Raw genomic sequence first — 13,334 nt, forward strand, 5'->3', positions numbered from 1 at the left:
AAATAATAAAACTAAAATAAATAAACCCAAAATAAATGTATTAGATTTTTTTTTTTTATAAGTCAGACACGTTTTTGTCAGATTCACCACAAACATCATGTAATCAGATCAGAATAAAACTGGGGAAAAAACAGGTGTCTAGTGACATCGCAGCTTGAAGCTTTTTTTTTTCCCACTGATGGTCAGTGGTGTCCAAGAATGAGATCCACGGCTCTCTTTCTCTCTCTCTCTCTCTCTCTCTCTCTCTCTCTCTCTCTCTCTGTCACACACACAGCCGCTCTAGAGCGAGAGGGAGGAGCTGCAGTGAGTAACAGTGAGGGAGCGTAAGTGTATCTTCAGAGCGCTCGGTCAGCTGTAGTACTAGCAGCAGTGGAGTACGTGTGTAGAGCAGAGCTGAATGTGTTTGTGTGTGTGTGGTGACTGCCGAATTACCACCGCAGCCCCTCAGCCTCGCCCTCTTCAGGGTGAGGCCACCCTACAGCCGCCCTCATGATGAAGCAAGATGGGATTCTGGGCCGCCGCCGGTTCTCCACCTGTGGAGGAACAATCTCGGGCCGGCCGCCCCATCCCGACGGACGCAAACTCATACGCAACGCCTCGTTTGGAGGCTACAATGAGCTGTCCGTCTGCCTGCCAGGTGGGTCCATCTCGGGAAACTTCTACGTGTTTTATTTGTTTGGCAGATAGTTTCGATCACGGACGTAGCAGCAGTCTATTAAGTTTTATTGTTTTGGCAGCTTGCTGTCAACTGAACGTATGCATTTGACTCTGGACTGCTCTCCAAACTAAAGTGCATCCATTAACCTGACAGCATCTGTTATTCATTGCATCACTGTTTTTTGAGTGTGTGATGCATTACATTCATTTCAACCTTCAATAAAACGTTGTGCTATTAAATGCACATCTTTCTGTAGTCAGCACTGGGGATGGGAATCATAAGGAATTTAACTATTATGATTTTGGTTCTACTTAAAGTCTTCATTATTCATTTAAAAATTAAAGAAAAATGTATCCTTACTAAATACTCTGCAATATAGTAAACAAAAATGTACTCGTTTTGTTTAGTGTATTGTTGAGTATATAGTTAGTATAAACTGTTTGTTAATTATTTATTATTAAAAGAATAATTAAAACATTAAAGCAGGACCAACATAATAGTAAAGTGACTCAATAGTGACTCAATAGTAAATACTATTATTTACTAGTTTTTTATTAATAATATTATTATATTTATAAAAATAATAAAGAATATTTATAAAAAATATTTTATGTTTAAATAATTGAAGAATAATTTATCCTATCCTATTTTTAGTAAATAATGTTAATTAAAAAATATATACAATTTATACATTTGTTACTGGTATTATGTTTTTTTTTTTCATGTATTATTATTATTATTAATATATCCATAAAAATGTAATAATATATATTTTATTTATAATATTATATGAATATTTATTATTAATAATATATCTATAAACATATAGTAATATATTTTTATTAAAAAATATGAATAAAAAATATATTAAATGTATTACATCTGTACTGGTTTTATGTTTTTTTTTTAATCTATAATATTATTATATGAATATTTATTATTAATAATAATATATCTGTATGATTACAATTTTGGTTCCACTTAACGCCTTCATTATTATTTAAATAATTAAGGAATAATTTATCCTAAATATATATCAACAATATACTAAACAAAACCAAAATATAAAAACAAAAACAAAATGTTTGGTAATATATTTTATAATATATTTTTAATATATAATTAATTAATATTTGTTAAATAATAATAATAACTTTTTATTTAATTATATTTTATTAAATGTTTTTTGAATTTATTGTAATAATTTTGGTAATTAATTGCACTTACAAGTCCTAATAAATTTAGTCTTAATTAAGTTTTATAATTAAGTAATGTACATAATAATGGTTCCGTTTATCTGAAGTTTCTTGTTTGAATCGGTCCTGAGACTGATTTTTGACTATATAAAATTGTCTTTATATTTATAGATATTTTACTACTGTGTTCTGTCTACATCGGCAGAAGAATAATGTTCAAGAACCAAATCATTCGGTTCCAGTGTTTTTTTATTTTATTTAAATGGTTCCAAAGAAGAACCAGTTCTAATTTCCATAGTTCTCTGAAACCTCATTTGGTGGGAAATTAATCATACGGGTCGAAATAGCATAAATCAGGACTGTTTTTGCTTTGTCGTCTACTCAAGGTCTTTAGCTCGAGCTGTTGAGCAGGACGCAGATGTTTCTGCTGCAGATATTGAGTAGTTTCAGCTCTCACAGTGAATCTGACTCATGTCAGCGCGGCCTGCGCTCCATTTATCCCTCATGATTATGATTTGAAGAAGAGAGGGATGCATGAAATGCTCTTATTCAGGCACGCGGGCCGCTCGCTGCGCTCTGGATGTACTGACGCTGGCAGATGCTAGTCTTCCTTTAGAATGCTTCAGGGATAGTGTTTTTGTTTTAAAATTCATGTCTGTACGCTTACCCGGCATTTTCATTATCATTATCCTTTTTTAGCATTTTAATGGAGTCCACTGAGCAGAGATTAGCTAATGGACCCAGAGTACATTGCATTCGTGCAAATCTTATCTGCGCGTCACGTTCACCTGTGTGAAAATCAGCGGGGTTCGCTCAGAGGGTAATGGCTTTGATTTAATACTGTGTCACTCAGATCCAGCTTCATGTGTCATTATAGTGGATAAAGATGCAGAGCTCAACAGAGATCATTTATTTTTCTCATTCATTTTCCCATAAGCATAACTAAACTGACTGCTTCAGAAGTACATCACTTTTTCTTTTCTTTTTTTTTTTTCTTTTTTTTAAGTAAAATGTTTGCAGAATGAATGAACTTAATTTTGTAGGACTTCAGATGATTCAGATGGGTTTTTGTGTTTTTATTGTAGCCTACTGAAAATAAATTATTTAGGCCTAAATGTAAGATTTTATATTTGGATTGCATAAAAAAAATGATATCCATTTGGATTACACAGTTTTAACATAAACAATAAATAATAAACTTAATGTAATGCACATTTGTCAGTCATAAAATATGGAGGACGAAACCTGCAAAAACAATAAATAAATAAATGCACAAATAAATAAATAAATGTGTGCATAAATACACGTATTCTTGTTTAAATACATAAATAAATAATTATACATGTGATGAAAGTAGGCAAATAAATAATATAAATTGGTGGGCAAATGGAAATGATTAAGGAAATGCTAAACTCATCCTAACTATTTTCCTTTGATCACCCATTTATTTCTGAATGTAGTTCCACTTTTTTATTCCCTCTGCGCAACATGCTAATGAGAGGGTGTCAATTATGCAAGAGTAGGTGGATCGTGTGTGACGCGCTTGAGCGTTTGCCTGCGCATGCGTATTAACTTCATCAGTCAAGGGTACTGATTATTATCTTACACTTCTTCATAGGGTTAGTTTTGTAGTTATAATCATGAGAGAGCTAAATCATAAAAGATTTTAAGTGGCCAATGTAAAATATTAATGCTTACATAGCTCTTAATTGCAATACTGAACCGTTATTTGCTTAATAAACATACTTTTGTCGCCTGTATTTTCTGTTCTGATAACTAATGGGAAAAAACTGTCTGTTCCTCGATTAAACCACTTCATACCAGTCATCTCACGATGACCATGGGATACTGATATTACAGTTGTCTCTAGCTGGAGACTCAATCGGGTTACAAAAAATGACGTCAGGAAACGACACTGGCCATTTCTTTGGGTCGTTTGTAAAGTCACAGATACTGTACGGACAATACAGCTCAGTTTTTTTATGTATCCTGCTCTGTTAAACGGAAAAAGTGACTTTACGTAGGCCATACTGGATTTACACCATGCATTTCCTGTCAGCGGGAAAGCCGCGCCCCCAGCTATGACATGACCCCTCTCATTAGCATGTTGCGCAGAGGAAAAATAAAAGTGGAACTACAATCAGAAATAAATGAGTGATCAAAGGAAAATAAATAGGATGTTTAGCATTTCCTTAAACATTTTCCATTCCACCAATTTATTTTATTTATTTGCCTACTTTAATCACATGTTTAATTATTTCTATATGTATTTAAACAAGAATTTGTGTATTTATACAGACATTTATTTATTTATTTGTGTATTTATTTATTTATTGTTTTTGCAGGTTTCGTCCTCCATAATAAAACAGTAAGATTTCTGTAATATTACTAAAAACTGAATATATTTTAAATACACATTAACAAGGTTTATTTATTTATCATCAATATTTTTTTTGTTTTAATAAATAATATTAAATTATATTTAATTAATTTTAACTATTTGAATATTGATTGTTCCACAACTAATTATATTTTAACTAGTGCTGTCAAACGATTAATCGCGATTAATCGCATCCAAAATAAAAGTTTTTGTTTTGTAATCAGCTTTTTTTAATGAAGTTAAACTAAGTTGACAGATGCAATTGCTAAATCTTAGAGTGCTTGATTTGTCTTAAAAGATTCATCCATTTTCACCAAAATTTTTACTTCCAGAATAAGTTGAGCTTTATTATCCCACAGATTGATTTTTCAGCGCGCCGCTCCGGATCTGCACTTTACTGTATGAGCTGGCAGATTAGCACAGATGTGTGACTATTAATATACAGCGTGCTCAAAAACAAAGGTGCATTTCCCGTCTTGACACCTGTGTGCTGACCGGATGACTCGCAGTAATACTCCATTTATCTTTGTGCCGCAAGGACGTGGTGTTTTTGCTTTGTTCTGCATTAATGAGGTTGTGATGCTCACATTGTCAAGTGTAGAGGGTGAAAACCAGTTTTAACTTTGTGCTGTGCTAAAAATCCTTTACCTAATTTGGTGTTCCTGATCAAAAATGACTAGCCTTTTAAAAATTGCTTGTAAATATCTTTTTATGCTAGATTATAAACAAATCTTGGGTTCAGTCTTTTTGTCAGCTTGTTTTCTTTCCGTTAGCACAGGTTTTCAGATTTCCTTCTGGATCGGGTTGATCGTAGGCCTCATTGGTCTGAGCTCACGCACTTCAGTTTTTAAGTGGAAAAATTACATTATTTTTGCATAATTTTGGCAATATTCCCTCAAAACTGAGGTGCTTGAGCTCATATTTTGTAATAATATAGCATAATGATTTTTTTTGTTTTTGTAGGCCGGCCATTTTTGACCAACACCACAAGTGTAACAAGGTGTAAAAGTATAGAATATTTTTAGAATATTGCATAATAATAATAACAATAATAATAATTATTATTATTATTATATATGCATTTAGAATATATCAATATGATTTTAGAATATTGCATAATAATAATAATAATAAAAAGAATAATATTTATTATTATTATTTAATATAAGAATTATTTACTTAATAACAATTAAAAATTTTTAATGATTACACAACCAAACTACTATTATGAATATTTAGTAATAACAAAAATAACATAATAAAAATAATAACAATAATAATTCTTATTATTATTATATAAACTAACAATAATTATATTGAATTTCATTATGAAATCAATATTGTTGTTGTTATAATTAAAATATTACAGTGATAAAAATTATTAGACTACAACAAAAAATTGCAATATGAATATTATAGTTGTTGTTTTTGTTATCATTGAATATTCATTATGCACGTTTTTTGTTGTAGTACAATATTTTTTATTATTGTTATATTTGTAATATTTTTATTTATAATAATAATCTTTTTGTTACACTACAAATGTAACAGGGTGGGGGAAAAAAGTCCCAAAAAAGTACAAAAATTAGTTGTTATACCCTGTGTCAACAATGTCGGTAGGTTTTAGTCCAATGCGATGACATAAACTAACATTTTGAAGAACAGAAAACCTGAACACAACATTTTAAGTCTGTAGAATCACTCATATGTGGCACGTCTGTCATATGAAGTGTTAAACAGATAGTTAGTCTGTTTCTAGACGATGGTCTCTGTCCTTCAGATGGACTGAAGCTTGCGAGGGCGGTCGGGGTGGAATTACACCCGTCTCTGCTGGTTTGCCGTAGTCAAGGACGCTGCAGGAGTGTGGAAATATCCGACACGTCACTCTCTCACTGCAGACAAACACAAATACACACGGAAACATGCTGCACAATGCATTTGAAGGGTTCGAGCTTCATGTCGGGTCCTGATCACCCTCTCTGGGTTGTTTTCGCTTACATTATTCAAATATAGTGCAGACATACGGGAGTCAGCGTTGTTCAGCAGACGGCAGTGATAGTTTTATCTGTGCTTGGACTCTCTGTCTGTCTGTCTGTCTGTCGGTCTGCAGGCACGTGTGCTGAATGTTTGATAAGCAGGTGAATGTCTGCAGAGCTGCTGTCTGACAAAGATCTGTCGGTGCTTTTCAGTTTCAGATTTTCTGTGTAGATCCAGTCCAAGACATCTCTCTCTCTCTCTCTCTCTCTCTCTGTGTGTCTCAGTTCTGGCTAATGATCAGTCTGACTGTGAGGTCCTGCTTTATGAGTGGATTATTACTCACGCAGCGTTAGGGCTTATTAAACACACACACACACACAGATGTCTCCTCTCGCTCCTCGTGGAGTGAGCTGTCGTCTTGCTGTGTTCCTGTAGCTCGGCGCTAAATGTCTGTGTTATGACAACAATTACAGATCAACTAGACTCAGACTCTGGGATGAGTTAGTGGATGTTAAAATGCGTAAATCCCAGTTTAATATGCAGAGACAACTATAACACATATAAAAAACATTTCAAATATATATATATCCCCTGAAAAGTGTAAACACTTTGACTCTGTGGTAATTTCAAAATATTGCTTGATAATTAATTTTTTCTTTAATGATTTTTATTTAATATTGTAATATATCTATTTATAATAAAGCAATTATTGTTGTTGTAATGTTGTTGTGTAAATGAAAACACCACAATAATAAAATAATTAGACTACAACAAAAAAAATATTATTGTTATTAGTAAATATTCATAATGCAAGGTTTTTTTGTTGTAGTCTAATGATTTTTATAATTGCAATATTTTTATTAAAAGTTTTTAATAAAACTGTATTATTATTATTATTATTATAAATAAAATATCACAATAATAAATAATCATTCAATTACAACAAAAATAATCCTAATAATTATTGTTAATATTATTATTAAATATTGACAAATATTGAATTTGTTTTGTAGTCTAATGATTTTTATAGTCATTTAAAAATGTGGAATAAAACTAATTATTGATCCGTTCTTCATATCTGTGATCAGAACAATTACAAATAATTTATTTTGGTCATAAAAAAAACGGTATTTTAGACTTTTATCAAAAGTGTAATTCTACATTTTTAAATGCAATGTAAACGTATTGAGTTTTAGGGATGTGTTTTATGAATAAATCTAAACTGACAGGACAGAGGAATTTAAAGGTCGCTCATGCTTATTGTTTGTTTGGTTTTTTAAGGACAGACTTGAGGTCGGAGACTAGATATCCAGAGACTGATACAGTGTGAGTGTGTGTGTGTGTGTGTGTGTGTGTGTGTGTGTGTCCACTTTAATCAGTAGGATAGTTTTTCCAGTTCCAGTAGATTGTGAAGTAAAACTACATCCTGACACACATGAGCCTGTTGTTAAATGAAAGCGTGGTTAATGCAGATTTATGCGGCGCAGAATAGGTGGCTAATATGCTAATAGACGAGTTATGCTGATGCTCTCATCAGGTTGAGGACGTGTGGATTTTTCTGCGTATGATTAACATGTTGAAGAGCTCTTGGAGTGGCTTGTTTTTCCGAGATGAACACAATCCTTGGCCCAGTTTGCGGAGGAGAAACCGGAAACAATAGACTTGATTACCCGATCGATGGGTCGTCATTTGCATCCGCAGCAGCTCGCCCTGATCCAAAAACATCAGGTGAGACTATAATGCTATAATCTTGAGGCTTGATGCAGACGCTGAAGAGCTTGAAAACAGTCCCATTCTGTCAGTAAAAAGCACAATTTTCCTTTATTAGAGCCTCTTGCGTGACTCATATAGCAGTAAAGAGTCGCCTGCTATTGAGTATCTGTGATTAAACCGGGCCAAAATGTCTTGAGTTGTCAGTATTTGTGCTCTGAGATCATCTGTATGTAATATATCTATATAAAAAGTACCATAAAGTTAGTCAAATAAAATTTTTAGCAGATACACTGAAAAAATTAAGTGTAAACAATTTTTGCTCAGAAATGGCTAGTAAATTTCACAAAGAATTATAAAGAAACGGCAAATAACTTAATTTTAAAGTGGAAAGACTGAAATAATATTTTCTTTTAAAACATACTCCTTCGAAAAATCTTTTTTTTACGATGTATATGCATTTCAAATGTTGCAGTCTTTCTCTTCAGGGGAAAACACACCAAAAATATTGCTGTTTTTACATCCTCTGCAGGGGCGTATGCATATTTTTGTCCAATAAAGCTGCTTTCTGGACTGGGAATGTCTTTAAATAACAAATAGCACTTTATAAAAAGGTTTGTGATTCATCCTGTCCAATCTTAGAAAAGTCAGAATGTCAGTAGACCAACATAGGACAGAAAACTGCATTTATTAAGTTATTTTATGGTGTCTTCAATCATAATTTCTTCCACTTTAGCCCAACAAAGCCGAGACAATGACTCCGTCAAGTAGAGATGTTATATAAAGTGACAGTTGTGCTATAGTTGTCTGAGAAACTAACTAGTCTTGACAGATGTTACATTGATGCATCGTCCTTGGCCTTATCTTATGAATCTGTTTTTTGATAACGATGAAGGGTTATACTTTCCTCAGGGTCACACATCCATTGACCTGTCACCTTCTAAACTAAAACTCAAACCATGAAAACATTGAGTTACTTGAAATAAAATAAACATGAACTGAAAAACAGTGAAGATAGTTATATTTATAGCCCAGCAGTGTTATTTTAGTATCACTGTGAAACTATTAGTTTTTCTTAATATTTTGAATCTTTGAATTTTTTAAATCTTAAATCTTTGAACCTGAAAAACTTTGCAATTGCAATTATTTTTATTAACATTAATGTTAGTACATTTAATGAATCTTTTATGGAACTGTGTGTACAATATCTTGTCTGTTTTTATATTTTACAAGGTTTTAAGTTTAATTTATATAATGTTGGTTTTTATTGTACTGTGTTTATTATATTGTTGCATGTTTAATCGGTATGTGATATGGCAATAACTAATTTTAAATACAACCAACCAAAAACTTTAAACCAAAAACATAAAACTATATAAATGATATTTTTTAGAAATATATTTCAAAAACCTATATTAAAAAAAAAAACAAATGACAAACACACAGCAAAATTACAAAAAATGTAACTAAAATTAATAAAATAAAAATGAAAACTAATTTAAAATATTAATAAAAGCTATATTATGCTAAAATAGCACTGCAACACACACTTGTGCACAAATAAGTCAAAAACTCTAGTACACATCAGCACATACATCATAAGTGTGATTTATGCGGTTTACGCCTGTTATTTTCAAGTGATGTTTAGAAGCTGTGTGTGTGTGTGTGTGTGTGTGTGTGTGTGTGTGTGTGCCTCCTCATGGCACTCAGAAGTGTTGATACAGCCGTCACACAGATATTTTTTTCATGGTTGCGGGACTGAAGTAATCACAGATTCTGCTTTAGCTGAAATCAGGCTCGGCTCTTGAAAGATGTGGCCTCTTGGAGTTATGATTGATGATCAGCTGCATTTCACAGACCTCATTGTTAGAACTGTCCAGTCCTGCAGATTTGCCTTATACAACATCAAGAAGATCAGGCCCTTTCTATCAGAACATGCTACACAACTCCTTGTTCAAGCTCTTGTTCTGTCCAGGCTGGACTATTGCAATGCTCTCTTGGCAGGTCTTCCAGACAGTTCTATCAAACCTTTACAATTAATCCAGAATGCCGCTGCAAGATTAGTCTTTAACAAGCCGAAAAGAGCGCATGTCACACCTTTGTTCATCAATTTGCTCTGGCTACCATTAGCTGCTTGCATTAAAATTCAAGGCATTGATGTTTGCCTACAAAACAAGCACTGGCTCTGCACCACTTTACCTAAATTCATTACTTCAGAGTTATGTGCCCTCTAGAAGCTTGCATTCTGCAAGTGAACGGCGCATTATAGTGCCGTCCTAAAGAGGCAGACGAAACAGCTAAAAACACATCTCTTCCATCTACACTTGATCCTCTAACTCTAGCACTCTCTATTTCTATTCTATCTACTTGTTTTCTTTTTATTGATAAAAAAAACTTGACCCTCTAACAATAGCATTGTCTATTCTTTTCCTATTCTATCTACTTTTAATTATTATACAAGATAATAATAACTTGACCCTGTAACACTAGCTCTATCTACTTTTTATTCCTTCTATTTATTATAAAAAAATAAAAATAAAAAACCCTTGCTATGTGTACTGCGTTAGACTAACCGGGATTTGTCACAGCACTTATATTATATTGTTGCTCTTTTATTGGTTTTGATTGCTTCTATTGTCCTCATTTGTAAGTCGCTTTGGATAAAGCATCTGTACTAGGAGTGTGCGATATTGACAAAAAATTATATCTTGATATTTTATGGGATTTTATCGATAACGATAATTAGAAGATATTTTGTGTGTTATTGTGCTGGTACCTTAAGGACTGCCGAAGACAGCTGACTCCTAATGTTTTTAATATTCTTCATATTCTGTGTGGTGGTCAATTACGATATTATCGCAGACGATATATATCGCACACCCCTAATGGGTACAGGTCTGGGATCAGATTTTATACCTGAGTGCAGCTGAATATGGAGCAGGTGAAGCTGATAAAATACTGAAATGTCTCTGAAAATGCCACTGTTTACCAAAATAAATAAATAAATTTCTCCTGGGAATTATTGTATATAGTCATTGAAGTATTACTGTTATTATAATTATTTTAAATGTTATTATTCTTGAGTTTGCCATGAATATAGCATTTGATGTGGATATTGTGTTAAATGCTAAATAAATAAACCACTATTCATAAGTGTAAGCTGAAAACATATTGCATTTTCTGGCTTCTTGTTTATTAGCAACATGTAACCAATCTCTCTTAGACTTGTCGGTGGTGTTGAGACTTGTGAAATTTCACTGGTGTCGGTATCATGAAAATCCTGCATGTATATTTGTGTGTGTATATGCATATTATCACTAATATTTGTTTCTAATATTTCTTTTTATTGCATCATAACATAACATGACTTATGTTCAGCCTTATTTGGTGATGAATTTTACACAGGAAAAAAAACAGGACGAACAAAACAGTGAGGTTTTTATATTTTATTTAATATTTTTATATGCACAGCAGTGTTATTTTAGTACAATTGAGATACTATTATAGTTTTTACTAATATTTTGAATCAGTTTTTTATTTTATTTTACATTTTAATTTTATTTAAAGTTGTAGTAATTTTGTTGTGTTTTGTAATTTTTATTATTTTTTTTTATATTAATGTTTATAGTTTTTATTTTATTTCATTTTTAGTTTTAGTCATTTTAGTACTTCAAATTAAACTAAAATGAAAATGAGAAATATTGCATTGGCAGCTAGCTGGAATAAAATGTTTTATTGCTATTTAGTATTATTATTATGTTGTTTTAGTTGTCTTAGTTAAATAAAATAACCCTGAGACATAGAGACATATTTATAAAAAATAAAAATAAAAATGACCAAAAAACACAAAATTATTAACACTTTAACTAAAATGGAAATGGAAAATAAAAACTAATTCAAAATAGAAAGTAAAACTATAATAGTATATTAATGATACCAAAATAACACTGAAACACATAATTGTGTACTTATAAGTCAAAACATTTATGCACATACATTATAAACATGATGATTTGTGCTGTTTACACCTGTTATTTTTTTAGATGATTGTGAAATATCAGCCTAACCGGTTGAGTTGAATCACGATGTCTTGTTTTTGCAGGTTTTGATCGTGGCAAAGACGAAATCCTGCCTCTGAAAGAAGACTCCTCACACTCCATATCCAAGAGCAAGGTAAACTCCCTACCCATGATCCTCTGGGGCTGGAATCGGATCGATACGGGTCTTCAGCCCGTGTTTATTAATTATACATAGTCAGGAGCGTCTCAGAGGTGACGGGACAGCAGGGGGACGGGCGTTGATTAGCAGCATGTCAGAAATAACCCTAGAGAAGTCTCCGTTAACATCCCACGCTCGCTAATGTGATCAAATGCATCGTAGCATTGAAGCTGTTAGTCTAGACCAGATAAGACTAGATTTGTGAACACACATATACGCTAAATCGGTGCGTCACAGGTTAGCTTGAGTTACTCTGGTGGGTTTTAGATGTCGTAGACGTGCCGCCACATCCAGACGGACCATTAAGGGACGCACTCGAAATCCAGAATAAATCCCAGAGCCGTCAGACACGAGCGTCAGAGAGGACTTAACAGAGATCCTTCAGACCCTTTCAAAGGGCTAATTAACCCATGTTCACATAAAGATATTTCACCTAATCGCCTTTGAAAAGCTTCGGGGTGAAATTAAAAGACCGGTCCAAAATTAAGCTTAGACCCACCTGGAAGGTGAACTGATTAAATGTTCTGACTGTGAGTGCTTCATTAGTTATAAAACTGTATTTTGCATTATATTGTATTTTGTGTTATGATTAATATTTATTTCAAGTAATGAAAATGTTTTTTACGGTTTTAATTTTATTTCAGTTTTAAGTATAATGATCCTGAAAGTAATTTTACTGTGTTTTTGTCATTTTTATTATTTTTATAAATATATCTACATTGTTTTTATTCATTTTTAATTAATTTTTTTATTGAAATTGAAAAATGTTGCAGCTGAATATAGCTGAAATATGTTTTTGAATTAATATCTATTCTTAATAATGTTTAATATTTTTTTTTTTTTTTTTTTTTATATGTATATAACTGAAATAAAAGTTAATATTTAGTTTATTTCAAGTAACATAATTTTTTTAATGGTTTTAATTTTATTTTCAGTTTTAACAGTGATAGATAGATAGATGATAGATAGATAGATGATAGATGATAGATGTAACTGGGTGTAAACTACATTTTTACCTCAGTCCTCGCTTGACTTTTCTTCGTGTCAGTTGTGGCGAGCTCAAAAAGACGAGCAAGGTGTGGGATTATTTTGAATTAGAAGGAAATGGAAAAGTTTTGTGTAAACTGTGTAATGTCAAATTGTCTTACAATAACTCTACTGGAGCGATGCGTAATCATATTCAATACAGGCACGT

The 13,334-nt window shown here is 32.3% G+C and overlaps 1 protein-coding gene and 1 long non-coding RNA gene across 9 annotated transcripts in view; one reads left to right on the forward strand and one right to left on the reverse strand.

The window, feature by feature from the left end:
* Nucleotides 1-13,334, forward strand: part of LOC107656451 (oxysterol-binding protein-related protein 8-like) — an 89,562-nt gene that overhangs the window by 55,351 nt on the left and 20,877 nt on the right. For 6 of the 8 annotated variants that reach the window (XM_016444316.1, XM_016444318.1, XM_016444317.1 and 3 more), the window contains one exon: nt 12,024-12,094. In XM_016444316.1, coding sequence (XP_016299802.1) covers nt 12,024-12,094 — 71 coding nt within the window. Of the gene's footprint in view, nt 1-254; nt 638-12,023; nt 12,095-13,334 lie in introns of those variants that run through there. The other 2 variants (XM_016444319.1, XM_016444322.1) reach the window with 1 other exon arrangement.
* Nucleotides 3,603-13,334, reverse strand: part of LOC107656453 (uncharacterized) — an 18,698-nt gene continuing 8,966 nt past the window's right edge. The window contains exon 3 of the long non-coding RNA XR_001630575.1: nt 3,603-3,682. This is a non-coding gene — a long non-coding RNA (uncharacterized LOC107656453). The remainder of the gene's footprint in view (nt 3,683-13,334) is intronic.

Source organism: Sinocyclocheilus anshuiensis, unplaced genomic scaffold, assembly GCF_001515605.1.
Source record: "Sinocyclocheilus anshuiensis isolate Anshui unplaced genomic scaffold, SAMN03320099.WGS_v1.1 scaffold183, whole genome shotgun sequence".
NCBI lineage: Eukaryota > Metazoa > Chordata > Actinopteri > Cypriniformes > Cyprinidae > Sinocyclocheilus > Sinocyclocheilus anshuiensis.